The sequence below is a fragment of the Acanthopagrus latus genome, chromosome 11, assembly GCF_904848185.1.
Source record: "Acanthopagrus latus isolate v.2019 chromosome 11, fAcaLat1.1, whole genome shotgun sequence".
In the NCBI taxonomy this organism is placed as follows: Eukaryota; Metazoa; Chordata; class Actinopteri; order Spariformes; family Sparidae; genus Acanthopagrus; species Acanthopagrus latus.
In genome coordinates, this window is record NC_051049.1 from 21,789,208 (window position 1) to 21,803,271 (window position 14,064).

The 14,064-nt window shown below is 42.6% G+C and overlaps 1 protein-coding gene across 3 annotated transcripts in view; it reads left to right on the forward strand.

Moving 5' to 3' along the window:
- dennd1b (DENN/MADD domain containing 1B) overlaps positions 1-9,387 on the forward strand; it is a 107,329-nt gene extending 97,942 nt beyond the window's left edge. For 2 of the 3 annotated variants that reach the window (XM_037114745.1, XM_037114747.1), the window contains 3 exons: positions 6,891-6,979; positions 7,418-7,640; positions 8,485-9,387. In XM_037114745.1, coding sequence (XP_036970640.1) covers positions 6,891-6,979; positions 7,418-7,640; positions 8,485-9,336 — 1,164 coding nt within the window. In that variant the 3' untranslated portion in view covers positions 9,337-9,387. The remainder of the gene's footprint in view (positions 1-6,890; positions 6,980-7,417; positions 7,641-8,484) is intronic. The other variant, XM_037114746.1, reaches the window with a different exon arrangement.
- Positions 9,388-14,064: the final 4,677 nt, after the last annotated feature.

The window sequence follows — 14,064 nt, forward strand, 5'->3', positions numbered from 1 at the left end:
TTCATTGCCACAGTAACGGGTCCCTGGAGACCGCTGGAGGAGGGACACACAGGACACAGGATAACATGTCCCACAGCACTGGTTTTGTGGGTGTTTGTGTTTATATAATGTCCACACCGCTCCTCCAGTTCATCTCTTAACACATATCGGTGCATGACTTATAGTTCATAGTTCATCGCCCAGGTTTAATATTGTGTTTTTACTGGACCCCTCCTCATTAAAGACGCAAAACCCAGGAGGAGAGTGAAGTCTGACATCCCAACACTTTTTTCTTTTTTTCTTTTTTCTTTTCCCTGTCGCCTGAAACTAAGACTGAAAATTGAGAAGCCAAGAAAGCCTTTATAATTTATGGCCTGTCAGTGTGCACTGACCCCTGAAAGACTGAAACATTTTGATGGAAGTTGTACTGGAAATGATTGGTTCTTGTTGTTTTTCAGGATACTTATATATTCGCTCATGTCTTGAAGCCACATTACTGTACTTAAAAACTCAAAATTGAAGCTGAAAATAAACCCAACTCTCATACAAAAGCTTTTTTTTTTTCATGTCCACCTCAGTAAGTCTGTTTTTTTCTGTTTATATGCGAAGATGGAAAAGAAGACTCACCTGACTGTTTAAAGCCCAGCATATTTACATTTCAGTTACAGTTCAAAAGAACGTTGGAGGAAAACATAACTATTGTTCAGACTCTCTCTCATCTCCATCGTTTCTCAGTCTATGCGCTGTATGTTTTTTTCATTGTGTTTCTTTTTTTTTGTTTTGTTTTTTTTTTGTTTTTTTCACGAGATTGCTTCCTATGAAACCTTGATACTGTGTTCTGCCCACAACTGTCGCGGCCAGGTGTTCCTTGTGCGAGAAATTGCTCTCGGTGGGACTAACTCAGTTAAATAAAGGTTAAGTAAAATAAGAGAAAGAAAAAGAAATCATACCTTTATCCTCACCCCTCCCCCACCCCTCGTGCCCACACACAGACACCTACTGTACAGCAGTACCTCGGCCCACTCTCGTCCCCTTCTTTAAAATATGCCCCACTCCCTCTCTGTAGACAAACCTCGGTCTGGTCTTGCAATGCAATGAATTTTCCTAAAATATTATTTTCCTAGAGTAAAATAAAAATTCATACTTTTCTTCAATTGAAACAGCCCCCCGTGTGTATCAGTGATGGAAGACTTATTATTGGAAACACTTCTCATTAAAAAAGCAGTTGCACAAAAACTCAACACTGTAAACTTCATCAGTTGTACTGCGTTAGTTATAACCAGTGTAGGTGTATCTAATAAATGAGCAACTGGGTGTGTATTGATGTTAGTCCTGCCATTTTTTAAGCAGTATTCTTGCACATTCTTATCCCGTTGCCTCACTTTATTTACAATAAACACAAGATAATTATATTTATTTTCCTTCCTTCTTGTTTCATCCTTAGCTTCAGAATATATACTCAGAAACCTTCTCCTCGTATCCTCTCCACCATTCCATACCTTTGACCAAGTGACCAACAAAAGCTCATTCGCCTGCCCTCTAAATTCAAAAACACGTCCCCATCCGACACTCCAAAAATGTGATGTGATTAACAGCATTCCATCCTTCCTGCATGAGAGAAAAAGCCTGATGCATTTTAAGCATTCAACATTTTTTTTTTTTTTTTTTATATATATATATTTTTTCCGCAAACACCTCTATGTCTGTCCTTGAAAATGAAATGAATGATCCTGGAGTAGCTACTTTAATTAATCATAGCAAAAATAATCAGAGTTACGAAATTCATATTCTATTTGATCAGCCAACACACACACCAAAGTGAAAGTGCTGCTGTCATTTGCGTACGTACTTGAGCCCGTTATCTGGCGGCGGAGTGGGTGATTTGTTTTGTTTGGTGAGCTTGTTGATTAAGAATGTAGGAGTAATCTTTTCTTTTGACAAAAACAAGACTGAATTGGACTGCTGACTTCTCGTCTGATACAACAAACAACAACCATTGTTCTGGCTCCTGTATGGTTCTGTGTGTAAGTTCCACATCTGTTTCCGAGATTCTGTTTAAGATTTTGTATATCTGGTGTGTGTGTGTCTGTGTGTGTGCGTGCGTGCATGCCCGTTTTTATGTAGTATTTTGCTGTAAGCATCTGCACATAGAAAGTGTTTTGTGCCTGAGCATGTATCCGTGTGTGTGTGTGTGTGTCTGTGTGTGTCTGTGCGTGTTCACAAACATGCTTGCATTTACCAGTTTGCCTCAGGTTGGAGACAACAGAATGACAGCTGTTAAGAGAGCAGAGGATAGCAGAGGTTGGGACAGTGTTATGGACAATGACAGCCAGCAGGCTTGTGGCCGGGCTCAGCCCCAGGCTCTGGACTGTTCACCTGGTGAGGCAGGAGAGATGCCAGCCAGGAAAACACCACACAGCTCAGGGTGGAGGGGAAACAAGGAGCTAACAAAGATGTATGGCAAGAACAAAGTCACACAGATACCTTGTGTGTGTGCGTGTGTGTGTGCGTGTGTGTGTGTGCGCGTGTTTGTGTGCGTGTGTGTATGCATGGGTGCATGTGTTTGGTGTTTGCATGCTCCATCGGTGGGAGACAGCTCATGTGTTCATGGCCAGTAGACACATATGGACACTATGCACATGACTTGTGAAGTGTCTGTGTTGTAACACAGGAGAATGAACAGGACTATAATTTCAAACATGCTTATACTAAAATCTATTTTTAATACAGTAACACTTGAAGTATTGCTCACAAGCATTACGTGGACATTGTGTGTGCATTATGGTCAGTACATGATTGAAAGTGCTATAATATGCTGAAGCAATACTTTCTGGGTAGACAGAATAGCTAATAACTTAAATAATAAAATAAAACATATTCCTGTATTGTAGATTATAGACCATGCACTGTGTGTGTGTGTGTGTGTGTGTGTGTGTGTGTGTGTTATAACTCATAATAATGAAATCTTTATGTAATTGTAAATATTGTAATATTGTAATATAGTTAAGATGCATCACACTGAACTTTAAGCACAGTGGCTCTCTGCTGTGTGTGTATGCGTGTGTACGCGCGTGTGTTCGCGTGCATGATTTTACATGGTTATTTGTATGTGTTTGTAGTCTCCACTTCGCTTAGTTTCTCCCCACTTCAGAGACCCAGCTGACTTCCTTGCTGAAACCAAAGTGCCATCTCCTGGCGCCCTCCGAGTACTGCACCGCAGTCACTCACAGGAGAAGACACCTGGTGATTTGACTGGATGAGTTTAGTCTCGCAGAATGAGCATAATGCACATTTTCCTTCTTTTATATGGCTCCTGTTTTAAGCGAAAGGGAAGTGGTCTTTCAGCAACAGCCAGTTGGACAGACGAGTAGTGGATCTTGCCTCAAACACTGTTTTTTTTTTTTCTTCTTCTTTTTTTTTTCTCCCTCCCCTTTCGAGTCAGCAGCTCTTAAACAGGCAGACACAGACTTGGCCGTACTTCTGCAAAGGCTCTGCCTCTCCCCAAGGTTTGTTTGCATTTTACCGGCATCTCTTTACATAGACTGCCAAGCTGTGAGATCAGTGCCCACTCAGAAATACCATATGAAATGTATAATGTAAGACCGGCTATTAAAGTCCACTAGCGTTTGGCCCTGTCACAGAGAGGCATAGTTGTTCCGCATAACCAGTCATGCAGGGAAGAAGGGGAAAGTTTGTTTCTCCAAATGCAGCTACTAAAATGGATGGTGATGACTGTTTTCCCCTCATAACCACAGAAATGAAATGTAATTTGTTTTATCAAATCTGTTTTTTGAGGCCCCTTAGATATATTTAATACTTTTGCTTATTGTATTAGAAAATCCCAGGATATACAGAACTAGAGTAGAGGATAAAGTAGTCATGTGTACAATTCTGCCTTCATTTGTTCACAGTCCTCGACTTCTGTAAGCGAGACTAAAGATAGGAGTGTGAGAGTGAATCAGGGCTGAGGATTCATCTGCTTCTTTATCCTGGTAATCAGTAGCTTGGATCATAATGTAAAAAATAAATAATATAAAAATGATAGACATTTGTAAGGCATTTAGTGAATTTGCTGTCCAAGAAAGGCTCAGATGTCATATCTTTTCCTTGATTTGAGGGGCACAGGAGGATTGAGCTACAGTCGCTCAACTGAAATAACCTGACGGTTTTTTATTTTATTTTTTATTTTCATGACTCCTGCTCCTCTGCCGCATCTCCTCCTGACTCCTTCGCTCCTTGCGTTCTGCACAGTATCACTTGCGATGGAGAGGAAGGGAAGCGAGAGCCAGGCAGACAGAAACTGTGACATCTGTCACTGACAGCAAAGTGATGGAGGGAGAAAATGGGAGACAGGAAGGCATGGAGGGAGAATTTTCTTTTTCATTTTCACCTTTCAGTTTCCCATTAGCCGACAGCGAGAAGCTAATGAAGGAGCAGTATGATAATCTGTTGTTCGGCTATCTTGTGCTTTCCGCTGTCCTGTCAGGCCTGGGGAGGTACAGGGTGGTGGCAGAGCTGTCACCTGTTTTCACCGGCTCAGAGTCTCTCATTGTGAATGTCTGAATTTGAAGATGTTGTTGTTGTTTACTCTGACACGCAGCACATCTAATTTTACATCTCGGATTTAACAGCAGTTGTTGGTTTTGACAGCTTTTGAGGAGGTGAATATAATGTTTCGAGGGACGACTTTGTATCTCACATTACCAGTAAAACGAATGCAACGTGTCGGCCATTTTTTTTTTTTTCCTTTTTTTTAGTGTGATAAACTCCACTCCTGTGCAAAATGTGGAGCTCCCATCGTAAAATGCTCGGTTGTTGTAAATAGCTTCATCTTAACTGCTGCACTAAGGGGTCACCGTGAAGAGAGGGAATGACAAATTGATAAAGCCGTGAAGTGAGGTACCATCCATTTACTGCTCCCTATGGAACTTCCTTTCGTAGACGGCACCAAAGCTGTAACAGAGATCAGAGGGCCAGGCTTCGTGACCTGTGTCTGGTTGTGTTTGGGTTCACCTTGCTTTAATAAACACCTAGACGCAGAGAGGGGCCCTGCTCTCCTGAACGCAGCCCTCTTGCACAAAAGCGCAGTCTAAATAACGGCACGCACCATCAACATACGGCGTGTGTGTGTGTGTTTGTAGTGTTTGTGTCTCACAGGTGCATCTCTGCTCCGTCGGCCCGCTCTGGCTGGCTGGCACGCTGGCCTGGCCCCAGATTTACTGCCCTGACACAGGAATCCATTAAAGGCTGTTTAGGGATCCCAGGCCTGAGCCCCTCTGAAATCTCTTTCATTATAGCTCCAAGCTACCATGGAAGGGGAGCGGCTCGGCCAATCAGCGGTGCCACCACATGTGTTCGTGTTTAGCCCGATGGCTGAGAGGCTTAAGTGGCTACTGCACACATCTCCTCCGCTGACTTTTATGGAGAAAATGGCACTTTAACTCTTTGTGTTTTTTTTGTAATAGGGTGCGTATGTGACTGAGTGTGTGTACGTGAGTGTGTGCGGGTGTGTATGTCTTCCCTGGCCGAACACGGGCCCTAAATGAGGCCAGGCCAGCCACACGTTACATTCCGCCTGTCTGGCTGGCACTGCGTCGGCTAATCAAGACCGGCTTGGTTCACGGTTCCAATACCGAGTGCACCCCAACCCCCAACCCCCCACCCCGCAATTCCCATCATTCTTTGGGTCTTTGAGGAATCTTTTCTCACCTCTCAGTATTTCCTTCCTTCCGTTTTTCATTCACTCCCTTCCTCCCTCATTCTTTTGAGTTGTTTTTTTTTTTTTTTTTTGTCTTTTCATCATAAGTGTTCCTCACTATTCCTCACCTTTGCGTCTCTGATTTTCCCTTTAACCACAACCGCAACGCAGGCGCACAAACACAACTGTCTTCACTTCTCAAACACATCCCCAGTGCTCGGCTCACTTTTAAGGTTGTAAAGATCCCTTTTTCTCAGTGCTGGGCTTTGATAGCGTGGCTAACGTGAGCTTAGCAGAGAAAAATGCAGAGAAATCAGTGAGGTGGAGCTAAGACGGTGTTAGAGGGGGGGAAAAAACCCCAACAAAACAGGGAAAACAGCACAGTGCCCCTTAATGCTAATGCACACTGGTTGTTAGCAGTGCTAGCATATTAGCTGTGCCCCATGAGTGTATGAAAAACAGGAGAGACTGAAGGACAATTTGAGATGTCACCAGAAAAAAAAATAGGATGTGTCTTTAGCAGTATCTAAGAAGGTAAATGGGCAAAATGCAAAGAGTGTAAATTAGAAAGTGAGATAGTGTTAACATAAGTGAACATGCACATGCAGTCAGAGAGGAACATGTGCGTCGTAGTGAAAGGCATGTTAATAAGTGGCCTGGGGCAGATCTGGGCTCCCATGGGGAGAGTCCTGCCCTGCTCTGTGAAGCCTCTGTCTCTTCTTTAACCCGCCCATTAAATATGGTACACAGGTGGCTTATTAAACCCTACTGTGTCAGACAACTACAGTGCCCACTGATCATTCAGCACACTGCAATGACAAATACAGTCACATGCACGGGTGTGGTTAATACGAATGATTAATGCAGTTACCCACGTATTAACTCGCGGTGCGTGAGCAGCTTGTAGTTTGCAAATAACGCAGAGTTTGATAAAATCCTGCAGGGGATCTTAAAGATTTTTATCCCTAGACCCAAATTTGACAAATTTAATCTCAGCCCTGCAGGTCGGGGCTCATTAAAGGTAGCTAGTGCTCCTGTGTTACGGGGACCCAACCGTGTTGTCATAGTTTTATTAAATGCTGCACCTCAGCAGAACACTGTATTCTGTCTAGACTCCATGTTTAGAGAGACCCCCGCCCCCCGGGTCTACTTTTATTGTTTAATCATATTATTCTTTGCGTCTAACATCTACTCTCTGTGTTGTTCTCATTAGCAGCACAACTTCAACAAGTCTCCCATGAGCGTGGGCCCTCGAGATCTTGGATACGGGCTTGATGATGATGAGCTGGACAGGGCAAGCAAGTAAGTCCTCCTATTCTTATGACCTGCCTTAAAACACTTTGTCACTAAAGACATTTTGACATTTTTCAAAAATATATGTCTTGTATGTGAAGATTTGGGAACTTTTGCTGGCTGATTTTTATTTTTTATTTTTTGTTAAGGGTTGACAGCAGGTTCAAGATTGCTTTTCAGCCTGTTTTTACTCATGATAATACTGCCCCCAAGTGGACATCTTTGGCAACAGCATTAGTCAACAGAAATGCCAGTCCCACTATAACTGCTTCCTTTCAAAGGAACTTGTTATGACAGTGTGTTGACTTACACTCACTGATATTCGCAGTAATACACAGTAATATAGTAGTATGTGTGTGTGTATATATATTTATATATATATAGACGACAGAACGCAATTATCTTATTTGCATCATTACACAGTATGAAATGCTGTTCTCTCTCCAGGATCTCCTCGGAGGACAGCGGGGACGTCCCCTCATACACGGAGGACAGCGATGATTCCTACTCGCTGGACCTCGACATCGACTCCTCCCGCTCAGGAGAGATGAACCTGCTGGAGGAAATCTTGGACTCTCTGAACACCTCGACAGTGGAGCAAGGCAAACTGAGCGCTGCCAAGAGTCTGGACTTCTTCAGGTCCATGGAGGATTTAGACTACATGCCCCCGGTACGCAAGAGACTGGAGGAAGACTAGATTACTATGTACTTATCTGTCTGTTTATTTGACAGGGGCAGTGCACAACTGTACTGGAGTTAGCTATTATTTATCTGTAGTCTCTGTGAAGGAGACATGGACAACATTTCTGAGACCTTGTCAGTATTTAATGGCTGAGGACATAAAAACAAATGCCAGAGAGGTATGACAGAAAGATCTCGGTTAATAGCTGTTGAACTGTGTCGGGATACGTTGATGGATTGACAGATGGGTAAAGATGCCCAATCGTGAAAGGATTGATCGTCACTCGTGTCTGATAAAACGCAGTTAGGACCTTTCAAATTAATTTTACTTTGAAGTTTTTGTGCACAGCTCTTCTGTCACATACAGTATTTTAACCTTTTCAATCCCCAAAGCTAATGGTAATGCCAACACAAAATGACCATTTATCTGCCTCCCAAAGTCAAAAATGTGTCTACTCAAAGTGGCTTTTAGTTTGGCTTCACACAAGTCAGAACATGACAGCAACTTGTGTGACTTCATAGTGTTGAAGGGTCAACACCCACTGTAAAATGTTTACAAAAGTTTCTAAGAGCATTATAACCAGCGAAGAACAGAGGCATTAAGTATTTAGTGTGCTCTGTAGAGTGTTTACAACCAAACATAATGACTCATTGATATGTTGACCCGTAGTGAGGTACAGCAATCGGCGCATGCTGCAAAATCACTTAAACACATCCTGATCACCAGCACTGATTTCAGCCACAGACGTCAGGAGGGCAGTTATTGATGACTACAAGGTTTCTTCAATAAGTTTATTGTCAAATGTTTTTTTTCCTTCTTTCCTCTGTTCCAGAGCAAGCCCAAAACATCCAGTGAGTCTCAGGCTGCAGATGAGAGTAGCTGTGGTGGGGGCGTGGATCAGGGCGGCTGGAACATGGGCCAGGATGACAGCGCGGTCCATGGAAAACACCTCCCGCCGTCCCCCCGCAGACAGCCCAGCAAGAGCAACCTGAAGGTGTCAAAGAAGCCGGCGACAGCTCCTGTACGGCCCACCATCACTTCTACACCTCCAGTCCAGGATGCTGACGCCTCCAAGTCACATCCTCATCAGCCCGCCTCTGACCCTCACCCTCTACCTCCAGGGCGACAGCCAGGAGACCGATACTCCTACTCGCCCCTCTTGTCCCATAGAGTTACGCCTACGCTGCCATCTCCCACTCTCTCCCACACCTTCAGTTCTCCAGCAAACTATTCTCCTGTACCTGCGGGACGGTCTCGGACCATCTCAGATCCACAAGCCAGCACGGAGCCTCCTCCGGCCCAGAACCAGACTGCATCTACCAGCATCCTCAGGAGGAAGGTGCTGTCCAAGGAGACAGTGAGGCACTACCAGGAAAAGGCCCTTCAGAGGCAGGGCAGCAAGGGCCATCGGGAGGATCAGGGGAGCCCGTCGAGGAACAGCCAGTCAGCTATGCAGGTCCCGTGGGAGAAAGACGTGTCCAAGGAGGGGCTCCTGGGACTCGGCCTGTGTCTGGGTCAGGGTAAAGGCTCTGGGGCAGCTGTGGTGCAGGATCAAGGCCTCCTGGAGGAGATTGAGTCCATGTGTTGCCTCGGCTCAGTCCTCCACAACAACCTGCAGCTCTCACAGGTCCACTGCAACAACAGTCACCACCCGGTCCAGGGCAAAGCCACAGACGAGTCGTAGGGGATGTCAAAATGCCATAGGTTCTACTGAAATATATTCACTTTAACTAGCCACAGTCTCAGAGAACACCTGACCTTTTTTATCTCAGCTATCAGGAACAAATATGAACAAATCTTATGTCATACAGGCAGAGTACAAACAGTCAGTCTCCAGAGCAAAAAACAGGAAGAGGTGAGTCGGTGCACTGCATAACTCTCCATCTTCTGAAGAAATGTCACGTAAAAGTTGAATAGGTAAAAATAATCTCACCACAGCGGTGGAATCACGTGAATTAATATGTGAGAGGTATCTACAATACACATCCTGTTGCCCATTGTATTGAATTTGTAAGAAAATACGCCTTACAAACAAAAAAGATAAGATGAAGATTTCTGCAGTGTGTTTACTGCTCGTTATAGTATGTCTGTCTGTGATCATCTAAATGTGTTCCCTGAGTTGTATTTTCCATCTTGTAACTTATTCACAATGTGATACCTGAAAAAAGACCCATTAATTAGAGTTTGGGTTTGAGTTTGAGATATAAGGAGCCAAACGGTGAAGAAGGAATTTTCCATCTTCACTTTGAGGAATTGAGAAAAGTCTCCGCATTTTATTTTTTCAGGATTAAGAAGGGATGGTATCTCCTCAAATCGTCGTCGCGTCTGTCGTTTTACCCACTGTGTTCGGAACATTTCACACGATCAAATTAAATTTGCACTCGTAGGTTAAAAACACATCGTGCTCAGTCTGGACCACCTGGGACGAAAATCATCTGAGGATTTATTTCCAAACACAAAGTCCACTCGGGCCTTTGAAGCTAATAATACACTGTGTAATGTAAATGTTCTTTTGTATTACCATGCCTTAAATGGACATGTGATTTGTTTTTAATTCTCTGGTGTCTTAACCTACAGATACCACCACAGGTACTTTCAGATCTTAAATGCAACAGTCAACAGTTCTTAAACAGCACTGTATTTCTCTGGATTAATAGATTAGATTATATATATATATATATATATATATATATATATATATATATATATATATATATATATATATATATATATATATATATATATATACACACACACACACACACACACACACACACACGATGTGCTTTAAGCTGCTGTTTTAATTGCATTCCAGATAATAAGATGTGCATGTCGAGCCCTTCTCTGCCTCTCTCCTCTTCCTGCAGTCCTCAGGACACTTTTGTTCCCCTGAAGGGAAATACGGTCAAAGTTTAAAGTAGACCATCTTTAAAAAGCCGGTGTCAGCGCTCTCTGTCATTCCACACCACCATCACCACTCTTCCCCTCCTGTTGTCCCTCCGGATCCTTCTGTCTTCTAATCTTTTCAGCACATCTAACTTTCACTCTCGACCTTAACAATAGAGGCCAGTTGTGCAGAGCTTGTGTGGCTCTGGGGAGATGTAGAATAGGGGGAACCTCAGCGGAGGAAGGCTGGTGATATTCTATGTTTGCTTTGATCGTCAACAAATTGATTTCAGACCCAGAGCCCTGTTGTTCGTACTGAAAACAGAACATCGCAAATATTCAGTTTTCGAAAAAAAGGAGCTGAAGTTTTAAGCAGATGTAAGTCAAACAGGAGTTTATAGTGCATTTGTTGGGGATAATATGATTAATTATTCATTTTGTTTGTTCACGTTAAGAAAAACATACAGTATCACCAGACTTATCACATAACTCTGTCTGTCTGTCTGTCTGTCTGTCTGTCTGTCTGTCTGTCTGTCTGTGTCTCCTTTTCTTTGCTCACAGGAGGAAATGCAATCTCTGTCCTCCTCGGTTAGAGTCACACACTGTAATGTAAAGCAGTGGTCGATGATTGTACTGTAACGAAGCAATATGGTTCCTCCTCAGAGAGTAGCTACTTGGATGTAATGTGTACAGACAAAAGTATTTCTATAACAGACTCTCCTGTGGAGAGACGCGCTCCACGTCCAGAGGTTGCGGGTTCCCATCATTCTCTGCGCCCGCCACAGAACCCAGAGAAAAAGAAGAAAGCTTTTTTTCATGTGCTTGTGTTGGGATTATTACATTTATGGTTCGTTGTTCTCGTGATTTACGCCAGACGCCAGCCGGTGTGGCAGTTTAATAGCAGCTATTTCTCCGCTTTTTGAGTGCTGCCCTGCGTTAACGATTTGCCCATAAAGTCTTTGGCGTGCTTCTAAAAGCCCAGGAATCAGTCTTAGTAATTCCAAAAAGGAGAGAGAAAAAAAAAAGAAACTGAGTCCAGCACAATCCCTGTACTGGCCTTATTCATTGTAAACACTTAAAAAAAAACATCTTTACTATGCAAATATTTCAAAATGATCAGAAGGGTCAGTCTTCTATAACAGTAATTACATTATGATGCACAATTCTACTTGAAAACGAATCACAATCAGACTAGTTAGTAGGTGCGCCTCACGTCCCTGCGTAAAAAAAGAATTGTAAAGGTCTTTTTAACTGTGTGTGAGCCGAGGTGTGTCTATGGGTGTTAATGACAGAATGGTGTATACGGTGTGCCTTATACAGTAAGAGAACCACCCAGTATAGCCAGAACAAGGTACAGTATTATGGACCGGAGACGTATGCAATGTTTTCAGACCACCTTAAATCACAGTCAGGAACGTGACGGTATTCATACGATCGGCAGATGTTAAACCTGCTCTGGTTCCTCAGAGACTGACCTGACATGAACTCGGGTACTAGCATTGTTTTTTATAGCCGTTTTTGTTTTTTGAGTTTCGGTTCCAGTCCAGCTGGAGCTGCTCAGTGTTTTTCTTTTGCTGCAGTGATCGGTGGGAATCTTCCCTCCTGGATTCGAGAGAATGTCTCTGAGTTTCCTCTGGGTTATTTGACTTTTTTGTAAATTAGGTACTTTTCTTTGGTTGGACTTATAGCTGATGACTTGTATAGTTTTGTTTTTTTTTTCCCCCTTCTTTCTCTCTTTTTCTAAAAAAAAAAAGAAAAACCTTGAGCCCTCTGAGCTAACTGTGATAAAATAAATCCTCGGAGGGAGATTCTCTAGTTGATTTGATATTGACGGAAAAAATTATTTTCGACTGAATAGACGTGTATTTTTGCTGGCTTGAGTTTATTTTACATGGATAATATATGATTGGTGTTGTAATGTTGTAGAAGCAGAAAAAAATGACACCTTATATTTGAATGTTTTTAGATTTTTATTTTTGGAAGAAAAAATAAAATAATAGAGAGAGAATATTAACAGACGTCCCCGTGTAGCCGTTCATGTTCAGACACCTTCTAATCAAAATAAGCAGAGACTGATGCTTGCTTGTATCTGCATGTATGTACCTGTATGTGTTTGTATGCAATGATTTTTTTGTTATGGTTTTACAGATGTGCTCTACTCTGTTAGTATTGATTACTGTATTATTTCAGTATTTAGCGCTTCCGTCGCAGCAAGAGCGACGGAACTAACATTGGATCTTGTGCAACACACTCATTCCGCCTTGCAGTGGGTATTGTGGAGTTAAATGTCATCTGCCTTGCATTTTGCGTGGAGGAAAGCATTTCTACTTTGGTTACTGGCTACTGTAAGTCTAACCGTAGAGGTTTGTGGGGAGGAATACTTGAGCAGTCGGCTGCTGTTAAAGGGTGATGTGAAAAGCTTTAGTGTCCCTGGTCCCGTTTACACTAATGTTGTACAACAATGAAGAAATGATTGTCAGGGGATTTGCATTTCCGTGTCTGCAGGCTACTTTACACTCTGCTATAGAGTGTAGAGTTATAAATATATATATATAAATATAAAATGAGTAAAACTGTCCTGAATTTACAAATTTGGAGTGAGTGGGAGGTGACAGATTATGTAGCAGCTTTAACTGAGGTACTCCAGAGTGAAAACAGAGGTTCAACTTAACAAATAAATCAGCGTCACTTCCCCTTAAACACACATGGTGAGGAGGTGTGCTCAGTGTGGTGACATCCTCAGAGAAGTTACACTTTTTCAGGGTGTTGTAATGATGGTTAAGTCTTCGGTATCGCCACTTACTGATTTATTTTTTTTTCTGATTCTGTGCACACTTGCATGTTCTCATCGCAGAGAAAACAACTGTCTTACTGAGGTCAAACTAACGTGCTATTATGAGTAACTTGGTACAACTGCACATAATGTATGCACTGTGAACTGAAAATAAATTATACTGTTTCATGCTTCAGGTCTCTCTGGACTCGTTTTTTTTGGGGGGGGTTCCCGGGGACGAGACTCATCAAACTATCTCTCACCAGGAAGGAACATTTTGGTGCTTTAAAGGATAACTTCACACAAAAATGATCATTCAGTCATCATCGACTCACCCTTGTTCCAATGGAAAGTCAACAGAGTTGTAGTCCACAAAACAGCGCTGCAGCTTTCCCTTAAACAACTGTCATAGACTTGTCTTAAAATGTAAAAAAAAAAAACAACCGGAAAAAATAGAATATGGCTCTGTACAAGCGTGTCCACTTTAATCAGAGTCTCCAGATGCCCCAAGATCCCACATTGATTTGAAAATGTGATATTTGCTTCCTTCTATTTGCCAAAATCTTTACTGCAGCTGCAAAGCTAAAGGCGTTAGCGAGCACCAGTCTGACGCTGGTGCACAAGGTTGACCGCGTGTCGATGGCTTTTCAAAATCAGTTTAGAATCTAGTGGCTTCTGGACACTTGGATTAAGCTGAACAAGCTGTACGGGGACATTTAATGTTGAGTTTGTTCAGTTGATTTGTTACGTTTT